At 38.2% G+C, this 16,797-nt stretch overlaps 1 protein-coding gene across 1 annotated transcript; it reads right to left on the reverse strand.

Annotated features, from left to right (window-relative positions):
* Positions 1-978: 978 nt before the first annotated feature.
* On the reverse strand, positions 979-5,570 carry LOC107773875 (putative disease resistance RPP8-like protein 2). Its single transcript, XM_016593300.2, has 2 exons — positions 4,188-5,570; positions 979-2,585 (listed from the first exon to the last, which is right to left on the reverse strand). The coding sequence occupies exons 1-2, from the start codon at positions 5,185-5,187 to the stop codon at positions 1,126-1,128; spliced, it is 2,460 nt and encodes an 819-aa protein (XP_016448786.1). The 5' UTR covers positions 5,188-5,570; the 3' UTR covers positions 979-1,125.
* Positions 5,571-16,797: the final 11,227 nt, after the last annotated feature.

A 16,797-nucleotide genomic window follows, 5' to 3' on the forward strand; every position in this document is an offset into this window, starting at 1 on the left:
GCATTCTTTGGACAAATAGGAGCCAATGAAGACCTCATGCCCATTGTGTTTACCGAATTCGAAACTTCGAGCATACTAGTCATGGACCAAGTCATCGCACGACAACGCAAGGACGCTGTGGGACACAACTGCAGCTTTTGGTTCACCCCGCATGTGGAGCACAAGGGGAAAAAGGCAACCAACTGTACATGATAATGCCTGGGCATTAGGTATGCAACACAGGAAACCGACACCGAACAAGCCTAATTTGCGTTTGTGCCATGACTGAGATGGCATGCGAAATATGACGTCCATGCTCAAGCAGGGATCCAACCTAGCCACACAAGCCGAACACCACTTATGGGCCATACATACACTTGCCTCGCCGATTCGCACCAGCAATAGCCCCAACACGCGGTGCGCAGCTATGTGTTGTTGCAAGTGCCGACATTGCAAAGTCAAGACAAGCCCGTTATAGAAGTGAAGAAGTTGCCACAAGTTTAAAGGCACATACAAACTATATATCTATCTTTAGTCTTGTACTTTGGATTAAAATCGCTCCTTATAATCAAACTAAATTTATCTACACCGAAAATAAGTTTTTTTATAATTAATTTGGATTGAGTCTTGTTGCAAAAGATTGAAAATCTCTTTTGGAGTTTATATATCAATTGTGAGAGAGTTTGGTAAATATATTATTGGTTTTAATTGGAATTTCAAATTGAAACTCGAAGAGGAGAAAGAACATTTTGTTGTATGTATGTTATTTGTATGTCCAATGTATTACTGGACATACAGGGATATACATGAAATATACAAAATATGTACTAATGACATACAACATAACTGCACATTATATGCAAATTGTATGTTTTGGCCGAATTGTATACAATGAAAAATGTAAGTTGTAACGTCGATGCATTTCTTTTTCCATAAAATGTGATAGGAAATGATGGCTTAAATCTTCAAAATCGATAAAGTGATCCTGGAAAATCTTACTATCTCAAGCAACAATCATATTGAAAACGTTGAATTAACCAGTGTAGCTGAAAAGAGAAGCATAATAACAAGTCTCACTTTCAATGCCAAAAGATAAAAGTGTATTAGAAAGCATCGTTTCATGGATACCTCACTATTAAGGGAGTTTCACTGCCTTCCCTTTTCAGGCCAAATGATACTCAAGAAATGGTTGGAAGCACGGATATCCAGACAATCAGGGAGGCTTTCAAGTTTCTCACAGTTCCTGATTTCTAAGCTGCAAAGTATAGGCATGGCCGTATTTTTCACCTCAAATATCTCCAGGAAGCACAAATTCAAGAGTTCTAAACGTTTGAGCTTAGGGAAACCTGAATCAGAGAAGATGATTTTCTTCGCAATATAAGCATCATCAGACAGGACAAGCACCCCTAAATTAGGAAGCTTTTCCAAGGTTGGCATGGAACTTTCATTGAGATGAGATTTATTGAGAACTAACTGAGTAAAACTTGGCGAGATTTCATCAGATGATGGTAGGCGGCCAATATGTCCCTTAAAACGCAAGATGCGAGCAGCTTGACACTGAAACAATTCTCTAAGAACTGAATGCCTTTCCTCCGCGTAGCAATCAAAATCAATGACATCAACGGTGGAATGCAGAAAGTTGCTTAATGTTGTTTTCATGTAATTGGTGATTGACACCAAATCGTCAAAATCTCCTTCCACCTTTGCTCCCAAATACCGGAGTTTAAGAAGCTTAAAGATATCGTCAGCTTTGCACAACCTCGTATTGAAGTTTTCGAGTGTTGCAAGTTCAGTCAAGCTATTGAGTCCCAGTTTTTTACCATTTTGAGTTACAAACTTTAGTGGAAGATATAAATGGTTCAGCCTCCTCATGTTCCCTAGGACGTTTGGAATTTTTATTTCAATTAATTCTTTCACTCTCAAATCAAGAACTTGCATGTAGGACAACTTGCTAATAGAAGATGGCAACTCCTCTAGGACACATCCTTTGAAGCTCAGATACCTCAAGAGTTCAAGATTAAATATACCTGTTGGTAGTTTCTGGCCTCGAAAATCAATCCCATTGAAATCAAGAATTCTGAGTACTCTGAACTCCTCGAGGTTAAGCATTTCATTCGGCCAGATAAATTCATTTTCTATTTGCTGCATGTTTCCAAGAACCACTCGAAGACTCCGAATAATTTTAGCAACTTTAGGCTCAATATCAACTCTATGATTGCCCAGATATATCACAAGTCGACGTGGCTCATCAATTGATGAGAGCGAATAGTCCTTTTCTCTTAAATCTATGATTTTGAGAAAACGTTTTTGTTCACAATTTGAAACACAGAAGTTTTCTATTCCTTGAACAATGCAGCAAGCTTTGAATTTCTTAGTAGTGGGAACTTCCTCTGCTTGCACCTTTACTATGCCCTTAAGTGTCAATTCTCTGAGATATCGCTCTGTCATTTCCATCGTGCTCTCCCCTCTAGCGCTTTCTCCAGTTGATAATAAGCCTTCAATCATCCACAAATGGGACAGCTTCTCGGGATCTATCTCTTGATCTTCCAGGAAATGACCCAAGTACACAAAGCATGGTTTCAAGTGGTCTGGTAACTCATTATAAACTGTACAACAGAATTCAGACAATAGAAAAAATCTCAATTACATGAAAATCACTTGTAATGTCTGTCTTCCTATTTTCGTAACAGAATGAGTTTAATGTTTCATGCACTGACATATACACTTATTTTTACACCACCAGAATTATCAAAATGTCATAAAGAGTGGTGGTTGATAGAGCTGAATATTTTTCCATATATACCTGCCAAGAGATCTCAAGACCAACATGCGTTCTCTTTTTTTCCGAGAGTCAAACAAATTATTTTTTGATCGTAAACTTTTCATATGTCTTTTAAATATTTTAAATTATTAATTGTTACGACTTATAGTACTTTTTACGTAGTTCCCAAATATATAAAATTTATCTCGAAAAACTAAAATCCTCTATGTTTAAATGCATGATCAAAATTAAGAAGTTTGAATCTCGTAAAAGAAAAGTATCACACAAATTGGGACGGATGGAGTAGATATTAACATACACGAAGTTAAGCTTGCGGCAGTGGTAACAGCTTGAAGTTATAAGTATAGATTTGCTTCATCTGTTTCTTGAGGGGAAGATGAAGAAGCTGGCAGGTAGAGTAGCAGGAGCAAATAAACTTATTCCTACAACTAAATATTGATTAATTGCCTTGCTGGAAAAATGTGTACAGCTCGTACTTTCTTGTAAGAGTCAGAAAGTATTAAGGATATTAATCTAGAAAAGTAAACTGAAGACAGAAAGCAATGTGTAAGACTTTAACTTAATACTTGTATCCAGAATAACTGAAAGTCATCATTATGGAGTAGTATATTATTGTAAGCAATGCCAAAAAGATTCAAAAGAAATAACATAACAGGAATACTTATATCTAAGATAGGTGAACCAATAATTTTGTGCTAGCTCACAAGAAGTTTTTATCTTTAATGTAGAATAAGAACAAACCAGCTTAGTATTCTGCTATTACTTGAGAATTCAAGACCAAAGAATAATATTCATGTATGTTAAAGTGTGTTGAATGGATAATTGGGATTGAACTGAATATAGATGGGATCGATGGTGCTGGTGTTCGCGACGGTGTGTTAGTTGTTGCCTCGACGTTGTTCCTTTGTCCCAATGCGGGGTCAAAGGTGGAAGCGCCCCTTGTGGGGTATGGAGGCAGAGCAGCCGAAAACGTAAAGGAATTTCAAATGAAATAAGACCGTGATTGCAGCAAATCAAAGGGTGGTCTGTGGATGCAGTTGCTTCATCCCTAAAAATCCTGCTTGTTGGACGCAGTGGCGGAGCCATCTTATAGAAAGGCATGTGCGGGAAAAATAGACTGTGTAGGCAGGTAAAAAAAATTATATGTATATATATTATGTATTAACTCCCCTTAATTTTCTGGTATGTTTACTTTTATATAATTTAACCTCTTAACGGAAATTCTGGCTCCGCCACTAGTTGGACGGGCACGTGGAGATTTTGAGGCAGTGAGCTTAGCTAGATAAAATATAGATCACCGGAAACTAAGTAATAATTTTCAAAAAAAATAAAATAAAAGACTTGTATGATCATACCAAATATCGTATACATTAAATTAAAGGTAAGGGTAATTTGAAACAAGTTTGGACTAGGAAAAATAACAGACCTGTATCCGCCCGGGGAGGGAGAGCCTCCCTAAACAAAGCCTCCTCGTTCAAGGGCGTCATTGTATGCACAAACTCGTTTCTACATATGTATTCCGCTACATATCCTACCCGGGTGGTTACCAGTACAATGCTACGTTTGTCTAATTTTGGAAATGTTTTACACACGGTTTCCCAAGCTTCTATTGACCGTATATCATCCAGGACAATTAGGGTCCTCTGAGATTTAAGTCTTTCCTCTATTCGTTCAAGCAGTTGTTCTTCGGAGCTGTAAAACATGTGCTTCATCCACCCATGACAAGAAACAAGTACTTGTCTAAGTATGTCTCTGATTTCAAACTTTTCGGAAACATTAACCCAGATGCGAGTGTTAAACTCCTTAGTAACGATTGGGTCCTCGTATAGTATTCTTTTAGCAAGAGTAGTCTTGCCCGAGCCAACAGCTCCACATATTGGGATGACGGGGACCCCAATTTGGGAGGATGACTCAGGGATGTTGGACCCTGTTCCAGATAATATAACTTGACGCACTCGCTTTTGGTCTTCTTTAAGCCCAAATAGACTGCTGTACACAGCACGAGAGCTTCTCGTCGGACCTTGATTTTCGAAGCTATCTGCTACAGGAACTGCTTCTTCGATTTCCTTGATGATGCTCGCAATATCAGATTTGATCTTCCGGAGAGCGAAAGGAATCAAAGCGTATCTCATACATATAATTTTGATACCGTTAAATATCTCTCTGTTTGATAAGCTTCTTCTTGATCTTCCCAAAACACGATAAGTTTCAATAACATCCTCAATTTGATAATCAAGCTCTTCAATTTTCCTTACACTGTCTTTGTGTTGTGTCTTCCCTTTCAACCAAACTTGCATCCGCTTTAGCTCTCCTAGTATGGCATATAAATGTCCGCTAGCTGATCGATTCAATGGTGCAGTTTCTTGATCTGCCAACACTAAACTCTGAAGCCTTTCCACGGCTAACCGGAGCACTAGTTCCGACATCGTGGTCAACTCTTGGTTCAGTTCAGTTCATGATTCTACTTGCTGGCTGCTCATAAAATAAGTAATTCTTCTCGCAGCATCACCCTCCGCTGGCATGTGCATTAACTAAAGACAAAAGCCCATGTCTAGATTAACAACGAAAGGAAGAAAGAAAATCGGAAAAAGAAAAAGAAAGCGAGGTTCACTTATTAGTTGACCAAATCGAGAGCTACAACGGTGTGTTTGGTATGGAGATATTTTCTACTTTACTCAGTTTGGTTTGCTTATATATTGGAGAAAATACTTCACTCATTTTCTTCCATTTTTTGAAAAATAATGCTCGCCCAAGTGAATGTTTGTTTTGAAGATTGACAAAGGAAGCTCATGCATGAACCAAGTCCATCCCTTGTGTGCATAGACACGGGCAGATTCAAGCATGTGAGATGCACGTGAAAGAGATAAGCTTAACTTGGTATAATTGATATCTCCTTATCGAAAAGGTTGCATAATTGATAAAGAGAAGAACTCCTTAATCAAAGAGAACACTATCCAAGATAAGGGAGGAGTTAGAAGTTGAGATCAACTAGAACTCTTCCACCAAGGAAGAGTAGCATTAGAACTCTAGTTATTTCTTCATCTACTAACTCTATATATTGCAGAATATTCTTATTCTACACACAAAAACAGAAGTTAAACGTGAATTGAGAGCAAAATAGCAAGGCATTTTACAAACAATTCGTGTGTGATTCAAGTGTGCAAACCTGAAGCTACATGAACGAGATAGAATAACCAGTTCCAAGTGTGTCTTTTATCCTAGTTCAATTGTAGTAGGTGTTTTCATACTGTACCTTTCAGCTTTATCTAGAGGCAATTGTAATAGGTACTCAGAGTATTCAAGTTAGAGTTAACTTGAAGTTGTCACAACAGTTAGAGGTTGTTTGCCACAACGGGATTAGAGTTAATCCTAGGTTTACAAAAGTATTTTGTAAATGCAGTTTTTGGCTCCGTGATTTAGTGGAGAGTTTGGGGAAATCTTACTGAGAAGTAAGTCGTAGTTTTTTCACCTTTTGAGCCAGGTGTTTTCCACGTAAAATACTTGTGTTCTTTACTTTTTGCATTTACTATTTCAGTAATAGTAGGTTAAGGAACACATAGAAGAACTTGGTCCTTCTATAATCAGTTTAAGCGAAAAATTGGGTACCACACAAATCACCTCCCCTGTTGTGTGGTATTGAACTTAAAACATCAATTGGTATCATAGCAGGTTATCCTTGAAGAGGCTATCACCTTAGGAGAAGATCAGGATGAGTGCACCACCTGGAAACTGGGAAGGATAATCCATTTCTAGGCCACCACTCTTCAACGGCCAGTACTACTCCTGGTGGAAAAATAAAATGAGAGACTACATCATAGGAAAGGACTACGAGCTATGGGACATTGTCACTGATGGTGCCCTAGCTACCATGAAGAAAAATGCTGAAGGAGTAGATGTGCCAAAAACAAGAGTTGACTGCACTGCTGAGGACTTAAGGAAATGTGAGATTAATGCTAAGGCCAAGAAATGGCTTGTGTGTGGACTTGGTCCATACGAGTACAATAAAATTCAAAGTTGTACCACTGCTAAGGAAATTTGGGACACTTTGCAAGTGGCCAATGAAGGAATACCTCAAGTGAAGAGGTCCAGAGGAACACTATTATATTCTCAATATGAGAATTTCACCATGAAGGAAGGGAAAACCATCCAAGAGATGTATATAAGGTTCAACACACTGACAAATGAACTTAAGTCTCTTGGAAGGATTATTCTTGAAGAAGACAGAGTTGAGAAAATTTTGACAAGGGTTCTGCCAGTTACTTGGGAGAGCAAAATCACTGCTATTCAAGAATCAAAGAACATTGCCACTCTAAAGTTGGATGAGCTAATTGGAAATCTCACTGCTTATGAACTTAGAAAACTTACCATGAAGATAGATGTCCCCAAGAAGGAAAGGATCCTGGCACTCAAAATCACAGAAGGTTCTGATCTAGAAGATGATGAAATGGCTATGATTAAAAAGGAATTCAAGAAGTACCTAAAGAGAGGAAAAGGGTCCTTCAAGAAGTGGAAGCTACAGCAAACCAAAGGTTCCTGAAAGGAAAACCAATGAGGGATGCTACAAGTGTGATAAGACTGATCACCACATCAAGAATTGCCCTCAATGGGAAATTGAATGGAAGAAGGAAAGAGCTGAACGAAGAAACAGGAAGAAGGAACAGGTTCAACCCAAGAAGAATAAAGGATCAACAAAGGCTATGGTTGCTGCTTAGGGAGAAAGCTCAGATTATGAAAATGGAGATGAACAAGCACTTATGGCCATTGGAGAATCTCCTGTGAGGTAGGTGTAATTCATTTCAAAGACAAGATTAAATTTTTGTCTAAAGAAAGGCTATCTGAATTACTTCTAGATTTCATTGATGAATCTGAGGATGTAAACAATAAAAAGGAACAAGTGTCTAAGGAATGTATAATTTTGAAAGCAAAGTGTAAAAATCTGGAACTTAGGGTTAGTGAGACTATAAGTGAAAATATAGGATAGTGGCTGCTCAAAGCACATGACAGGAAGTAAGAACCAGTTCCTTTCATTTGAGGACCTCAAATGAGGTAATGTCTCCTTTAGAAATAGGAAGAAAGGTGAGATCATTGGGGTTGGAAAGGTAGGTAAGACTGATTCTCACTCTATTGAGAATGTCTACTTGATAGATGGCTTAAAATACAGTCTAATCAGTGTATCACAACTGTGTGATAGAGAAAACTTGGTAGCATTCACCTCTACCAAATGTTTTGTGATTAATCTTACCACTGACAAGATTATTTTGCAGGGAAAAAGAGTAAACAATATATATATTGTAGATCTGTCCACACTTTTAGAAAATGAACTCACTTGCTTAAGTGTGTTGGATAATGATCGCCTTCTTTGGCACAAGAGACTTGGACATGCCAGTCTGAGGCAACTCAACAAATTAGTCTCCAAGGACCTGGTGATAGTGTTGCCTAAGATCAAGTTCAAGGAAGACAAAGTTTGTGAGTCTTGTGCAAGGGGGAAGCAGGTAAGATCCTATTTTAAATGCAATAAAGTGGTAAGAACCACCAGGATGATGGAACTGGTCCATATGGATCTACGTGGTCCAATGAGAACATTAAACAGAAGTGGTAAAAGATATGTGATGGTGCTTGTTGATGATTATTCTAGGTTTACTTGGACATTGTTTTTAACATCTAAATATGAAGCATTTGACGTGTTCACTTCTTTTGATAGAAAAACTCAGAAACAACTAGGTAATCAACTTGCATCAATTAGGTCTGATCATGGCTCTGAGTTTGAAAATGCTAAATTTGCTGAATTTTGTGATGAGCATGGCATAGATCATAATTTTTCTGCTCTTAGGACTCCACAACAAAAGTGAGTAGTTGAAAGAAAGAATAGGACACTTGAAGATATGGCTAGGACTATGCTTCTTTCTAGTAAACTGCCCTATAGCTTCTGGGCAGAAGCTGTAAATACTGCATGCTATATCATAAATAGGTGCATGACTAGACCTCTTATAGAGAAGACTCCCTATGAGTTACTTAAAGGGATAAAACCAAACATATCCCATCTTAGGGCATTTGGATGCAAGTGCTTTATGCACAATAATGGTAAAGACTCTCTAAGTAAGTTTGATCCCATAAGTGATAAGGGAGTATTCTTGGGATATTCTTCACATAGCAAAGCTTATAAGGTCTATAACAAAAGAACTATGTGTGTAGAAGAAAGTGTTCGTCTGGTTTTTTTATGAAACTAACATTCTTTTTGAGAGGCAGGAACATGATGATGAAGCAATTGGGCTGGTAAGAAACTCAAATGAAACCACAGCCCAGACTGAAGTTGCACTAGAGGAAGGAACATGTGATGGAGCAAGCTATTCCACCTAGGGCAACATGATAGGGGGAATAGAACAAAGAGGAAATGATTCTCAAACCTCAAGGGAACCTGTTCCACAGCAACAAAGCATTAAAGGAACATCAAGGGGAAACCAGTTGGTTGTAAAATTTTACAAGTATCAAAGTTCTCATCCCATTGAGAACATAATCACTGATCCAACCTCTAGAATCAAAACCAGATCTTCATTAAAAAATCTTTGTGTTTTTTATGCCCTCTTATCTCTTATTGAACTTAAAAATATTATTGAGGCTTTGCAGGATGCAGACTAGGTAAATGCAATGAAAGATGAACTCAACCAATTTGAAAGGAGTCAAGTTTGGCATCTGGTACCAAGACCCTAGGACAGATCAGTAATTGGCACAAAATAGGTCTTCAGAAACAAACTTGATGAAGAAGGAACAGTTACAAAGAACAAAGCAAGATTGGTGGTTCGAGAATATAGCCAAGAGGAGGGCATAGACTATGATGAAACCTTTGCTCCAGTTGCAAGGTTGGAAGAAAAAAGACTCCTCATATCCTTTGCTACTTACATGGAATTCACCCTTCACCAGATGGATGTCAAGAGTGCCTTCCTCAATGTCTATCTAAAGGAAGAAGTGTTTGTCAAGCAACCTCCGGGGTTTTAAAGCAAGGAGAGTCCTGATCATGTGTACAAACTTGACAAAGCAGTTTATGGGCTCAAGCAGGCTCCAAGAGCATGGTACGAAAGATTATTAAAGTTTTTGCTTGAGCATGACTACAAAAGAGGTAAAATTGACAATACTTTGTTCTTGAAAGAATAAGGTAAAGATCTCTTGGTAGTTCAGATATATGTTGATTATATAATCTTTGGAGCAACTACTGATAAGTTAAGTAAAAAAATTGCTAAACTAATTGAGAGTGAATTTGAAATGAGCATGATGGGTGAGCTTAATTTCTTTTTAGGCTTACAAATTAAACAAAATTCAAATGGAACTATGGTCCATCAGCAGAAGTATGTAAAAGAGTTGCTTAAAAGGTTTAAAATGGAAGATTCCAAAGAAATTGGCACTCTTATTGCAACAGCTACAAAGTTGGATATAGATGAACCTGGGTCATCTGTTGATCAGAAGTTTTATAGGGGAATGATTGGCTCATTGTTGTATCTCACTGCTAGTAGACCTGACATTTTGTTCAGTGTAGACCTTTGTGCAAGATTTTCAGGCAAATCCAAAGGAGTCTCACTTGACTGCTATCAAGAGACTTTTGAGATATCTAAAAGGCACCACTGATCTTTGTCTATGGTATCCAAAAGGTAGTAATTTCAATCTAGTGGGATATGTTGATGCTGATTATGCAGATTTTCTTGTGGATAGAAAGAGCACCTCATGTATGGCACACTTTCATGGCTCATGTTTTGTGTCTTGGGCTACCAAAAAGCAAAATTCAATGGCCTTATCTACTACTGAAGCTGAGTATGTTGATGTTGCTTCATGTTATGCTCAATTGTTGTGGATCAAATAGCAATTAATGGACTTTGGAATTAATGTTGGTTGTATCCCCATTTTTTGTGATAACACTAGTGCAATTAGTGTGAACAAGAACCCGGTTCATCATAAGAGAACTAAGCACATAGATGTTAGGCATCACTTTTTGAGGGATAACTATGAAAAGGGTTTGATAACTGTAAAATTTTGTGCTACTGACAAGCAAATAACTGACATCTTCACAAAAGCCCTAAGTAGATATCACTTTGAAAGGAACAGGTTAGAATTAGGGATGATTAAGATCACTTAAAAGGACTAGTTCAAAATTCATAATGAAAAAAAAAATGAAATTTTTTTTAAGTTAGAAAATTTGTAAATTGTGTATAATTAGATTAAATTTTGGTCGGTCCCATACTTTCAATAGTATACTCTTGTGCCATATTATAAAATGACTCATTAATCTCTAATGATATTTTCTCTATTTTGGCAAATTTAGACTTACACAAGAGAATTCTCAGTGAAGAACGTGGTTCATCAAGATTACTCGGTATGTTTTCTACAGTCTGCATAATTTGAAATAATAATATTTGGATCATGATTAGAGTCCTAATTAATTCCAAACTCTTTTGGACTTATCCGTTACAAGTGAACCAGTTCCGTTCAAAAGACTCCTAATCGAATTGAACTACCTAGATTCTGGGGATAAACTCCAACTTCTTTTCAAAACTGAAATTCAATTTGATTAGACTTCTAAAAGTCTGAAAAGCTGTCGTTACCCATTAATTACCTCTCTTTAAATTGATCAACATTATTTGTTTCTTCACTCCATCTTTCTCAAGCCGTCAAAAATTATGCATCTTCTCTAATTTTCCAAACACAATCCAATTCTCTTATCTCCCATACACAAGCACAGAAATGGCTAACACTCCTGAAAATCCTTCATCACTACCACAAGAAACCACTTCCACACCCACTATCACTCCTTTCAACACCCCAACCTCTAAGAAAAGAGTAAAAATAATGGCTCCCAAGGTTGTTGCTGGTGGAGAACAGATTCAAAAAATTAATGAATAACTGAAAGCGAGTAGGGAGGAAGAACCTCAGAAATTTGATGAATCATTCAAATCTGCTACTGAGGGGGAGGAAACTGTTTCTTCCGAAACTGTACAGGTATCTTTCGGCCCTAAAGTTACTCCTGAGATAATTTCTGAAGTTGCTACAAATTTGGAGAATAGGTTTGTGCTGGTAGGATCTATAGCAAGTCAACAAACTACAGAGTCTGGAGAAGGTGGTGGTAAAAATGAAAAGGGAAAAGAAAAAAAGAGCAAGGGAGTTAGGAGTGTTGTGAGGGAAAAGGGTAAAAGAGTGGATGATTCATCACCCACTCCTGTTAGTTTAACCAAAAATACAGGTGCAATGGTTGTTTGGGGAGAAATATCTGCTGGAGTAGAGGAGAGTGTAAAGAAAACAGGGGGAAATGGGTCTCGCGAAGCTGCTGAAGGGCTGGTTCAACTTGGGAAAAATAGAGATGAACCCGTTTCACCTGAACAGGAAACCCTCGCAGACCTACTGAAAAGAGTGACTGAGAGTTATAATCCAAAAAAGAAAGGAAGTTCAAAGGCTAAAACCCCTGGCACTGCTAGGGCTAACAAGAAAAGGAAGACTGTCCCTTCTATTACTGTTAAAATTCCTCCCACAAGAGGCAGTGCCACAAGAAGCCAGCTAAAACAGAATGAGACAAAACTGCAGAAAGCCTTAGAAGAAAGTAAACTTAGAAGAAAATTCAATGACAATGAGGAGGAATTTAAGCCCAAGGCTGTGTACAAGAGTGAGATGAATCCACCCCACAAAGTGTTGTTCGAATTTGTCAACAAATGTGTTCTGCCAAGGCAGGAAAGAAGGCACATTGCAAACTTCATAGACTTGGTCCTCATGAAGTATTTGGATAGTGGGAGGTAGATTAATTGGCCTGGATTTATAATCCAGCTTCTTGATAGGGTTATAAATGGTACCAAGACTCGTGCCATTCCTTATGGATTCATTCTCACGACTGTGCTTGCACATTTCAAGGTACCTATGAAGATGTGGGAGGTTGGTACAAGCAAGGATCATTTTGGGGTAGATACGCTGCTTGATTCTGACTATAAAGTCCATGCCACTTCTAAGGAACCTGGTTCATCTAAGAAGGTACCAGTGAATAGCAAGGTGCGAGCCTTGGTGAAAGAAAGTGGGGCTAAGGATGCTAAGATTAAGAGGCTGAAGAAGAGGTTGGAAGAGGTAGAGACTGAGAGAGATGCTCTCAGAACTGAGCTGGTAAGAGAAAAGGAGAAGAATGGTGGCATTCTTCAGGGTATGCTGAAACTCCTCCAAGCCAAAAACCAAGCACCTAGTTCTTCCCAGCCTTAAGCCTCCTAGCCTAGTGTAGATCAACCAATGACCCAGTTCGTGGTTTTTTTGTTTCTTTTGCTTATGTTTCCAGTGTTTTTATTTCTTCTTATGCTTTGTGGTAGGATCTTATCAATCATCAATGAAATTCACTGTCTTTTGCTCTAACTGTTTGTTTATATTTCTTTGATGGTTAATATCCTTAGCTTGATTTATGATGATTAATTTATGGTTGAATTTGAAGTAGCCCAGCGGCCATGAGTAAGTTTTAAAATCTGGTTATCTTACATATTTATGTAACTTTTCGATGATGCCAAAAGGGGAGAATAAGGTTGTGCTTTACAATTTGAACAATGATGTTTATAACCTGATGAACCTGGTCCTTGATGATAAGTGATAAAAAGGGAAAATGTTTCTAACATTGTGTTGATGTTGAGCTAAGTTGAAACATGGCCTAAGCTTATGAAAAAGCATAGAGTTTGTCACCACCAAAAAGGGGGAATCTGTTGGCCCGAGTGAATATTTGTTTTGAAGATTGACAAAGGAAGCCCAGGCATGAACCAAGTCCATCCCTTATATGCATAGACACGGGTAGATTCGAGAATATAGGATGCACGTTAAGGAGATAAGCTTAACTTGGTATAATTGATATCTCCTGATCGAAAAGGTTGCATAATTGATAAGGAGAAGGATTCCTTAATCAAAGAGAACACTATCCAAGATAAGGGAGGAGTTAGAAATTGAGATCAACTAGAACTCTTCCACCAAGGAATAGTAACATTAGAACTCTAGTTATTTATTTATCTACTAACTCTATATATTGCAGGATGTTCTCATTCTACAGGTATGCACAAAAGCAGAAGTTAAACGTGAATTGAGAGCAAAATAACAAGGCATTTTGCAAACAATTCGTGTGTGATTCAAGTGTGCAAACCTGAAGCTACATGAACCAGTTCCAAATGCGTGTCTTTTATCCTAGTTCAATTGTAGTAGGTGTTTTCATATTGTACCTTTCAGCTTTATCTAGAGGCAATTGTAATAGGTACTCAGAGTATTCAAGTTAGAGTTAACTTGAAGTTGTCGCAATAGTTAGAAGTTGTTTTCCATAACGGGATTAGAGTTAATCCTAGGTTTACAAAAGTGTTTTGTAAATACAGGTTTTGGCTCAGTGATTTAGTGGAGAGTTTGGAAAAATCCTACTGAGAAGTAGGTCGTGAGTTTTTCACCTTTTGAGCCAGGTATTTTACACGTAAAATACTTGTGTTCTTTACTTTCCACATTTACTATTTCAGTAATAGTAGGTTAAGGAACACATAGAAGAACTCAGTCCTTCTATAATCCGTTTAAGCGAAAAATTGGGTACCACACAAATCACCCCCCCCCCCATCTTGTATGGTATTGAAGTATAAAACATCAAATGACTTTGCTACAAAGAAGAGGAAAAATATTTTATGAAACTCTCTAATTGACGGTTTAAATCCTCCCTACCTACACCCACTTCTACCTCATCCTTGCCACCTTAACCCCCCTCCTCCAACACACACATGCGCACTCCTACCCTTGCCCACCTCTATTGTCCAAGAAATCTAAGCTAGTAAAGAACTAAAAATTCTTTCGCTAGAAAAATACTCTTCCAATGGTAACTCTTATAGTAGTCCAGCATGATTACTATCACGGGCCAACTCCTCCAAAGTGTAAGCGACACTAAAATAGCCTGTGAGGCGCCCGTAGTCCCACCTGACTACAAGCCAGCCTTCTCTTATCCTAAGTTTTCTATCACAATCATGTGCCTATGTCGAAGCTTGCCTCAAAGGCTTAGCTTCTCCTGTGCTGCCTGTTTGATGCCAAGGCTTCAGCCTTGTCTTGTTGACATATTCCGGTAGCATATTTCATAAGCTAGGTCTTGACATTGTGCACACCCAGGTTTGGCTATGGACATGCCAATCCTTTTCTTGACACTGATCGCACACACGTGCACAGTCCAATCCTTAATCTTGACACTTGTCTTGTGCATTGGCACATGGCAGCATCGCCCCATGACTGCACATCTAGGCCAACGGACCTTGCTTGCAAGGCTGAACCCAGGCCATGCTCACAAGCTGACACACGAGGCTCTTAAGAGTGGCTCTCGAGTGTTTAATTAGCACAAAGGTCTTTATCCTTCTCTACGGTACCCCACATGGCCTAGTCATTCGATACGCCAAGCCTGTGACACTAGTTGTGTGCCCAATGCTATCCCTGAGTCATGGCGCCATCCTTAGAGTTCCATAACCCGTATGGATACCTTGGACACTCCTTAGAGATGCCTAGGTTGGCCCTTGAGGTTCCCCTCAAGGTTTCTCACTTGGTGTTTCTTGGTTGCAGCACGCACGGAGGAGGCTGGCTGAGCATTCAACACCTCTACCCCTCAACATATGTTTAAAAAGAAAAAATCCATATTTTCTCACTTGACATGTTTTGGCCAGAGAATCATAATGGACCTTTCTGTCTACTCCGAATTCTGAATGAGGTGTCGTTTGTTCTCAATAATTTGTCTTGACTTACTTCACACTTCGATGAAGTTTCATTCCCTTCCAATATCCGAGGAAAGAGACATAGCCTTTGCAAGGTTCAGCTAATTACGACAATGCCATTGAACTTGGCTAAGTAAAGCCCATAGGTAAACGAACTCCAAATGACGCCAAACTTGGTAAGAATCGTCAATCAAAATTCATTCCAAGTATCAATTCCCTTAGGTTGCCAATCTCTCTAAACCTGTATCAATCTAGATCCATAACCAGATCCTCGCTGAAGCTATGTATATTCGAAGACCTAGAAGAATGAAGTATACTTCCGTCTGACCAACTTAAAGATCTTTGTTCTACTCTTAACAAGTATTGTAATTCAATCTGATTTATTGTGTTACAAATTGAGAGAAGAGAGAGAAAATCATTGGTGATGTGTTGTATCAAAAAGTATTAAGAGTCAACTTAGCATAAAGAAAGTAGTTGATGTGTGCGTAGAAAACTCATCAACAAAAGTGTGTACGGAATATCAAGGAGCTTTGAAGAGAGAACCCTTGTGCAACCCAATGGGACTGAACAAGGAGTCACATGAAATTCGAACCAGTATAAAAATATCCTATGTCATTTAATTTTTTGTGCCTTTTCTTCTGCGTTTATTTTCTGATTATACTTCTGCACTAACTTGTAAACTAGTCGAGTGATGGAAATAACCCCCCCCCCCCACCCGGTACTTTCAACATGCCAATCAAGGACCTATATATTGGAAGAATTTAAGAAAGAAATATGTATAGTTGCTTAAATAATTGCAATTCTTTGTTCTATTCTTAACAAGTATATTAATTCACTTCTAGTCAATTTATTGTGTATACTTGTCACGACCCAAAACCACGTGATCGGCACCCAACACATTACCCGACCCGAACGAACCAAACCATGTGATGCACCCAAATCATATGCATGAAAACCAATTTAACTGTGGAAGCTCCTTGTAAATCATATACATTTTCAAGTTAAATGATAAAATATTTTCTAATATAAAATCACACATGACGTCTTTCATGATAATAACAATAAGACTAAGTAAAATAAATATACTTTCATATATGTCGTGTACAACCCCGTTACTACAACCTTTCATAACTATTTATGGAGCCTGTATACCAAAGAATAGAATTAAACACTTGGGTTAATACCCGACTAGCGTATATTAAGAAAACAACATGATAACTACCATGAAATAGGAGTGATGCCTCACCATATACCTTAGGAAGAGAGTCATCCTAGCCCTGACCGCGTGCCACATATCATACCTCATCCTAAAATATGTAAAGTAAG

The sequence above is a fragment of the Nicotiana tabacum genome, chromosome 14 (genome assembly GCF_000715075.1).
Source record: "Nicotiana tabacum cultivar K326 chromosome 14, ASM71507v2, whole genome shotgun sequence".
Classification (NCBI taxonomy): Eukaryota; Viridiplantae; Streptophyta; class Magnoliopsida; order Solanales; family Solanaceae; genus Nicotiana; species Nicotiana tabacum.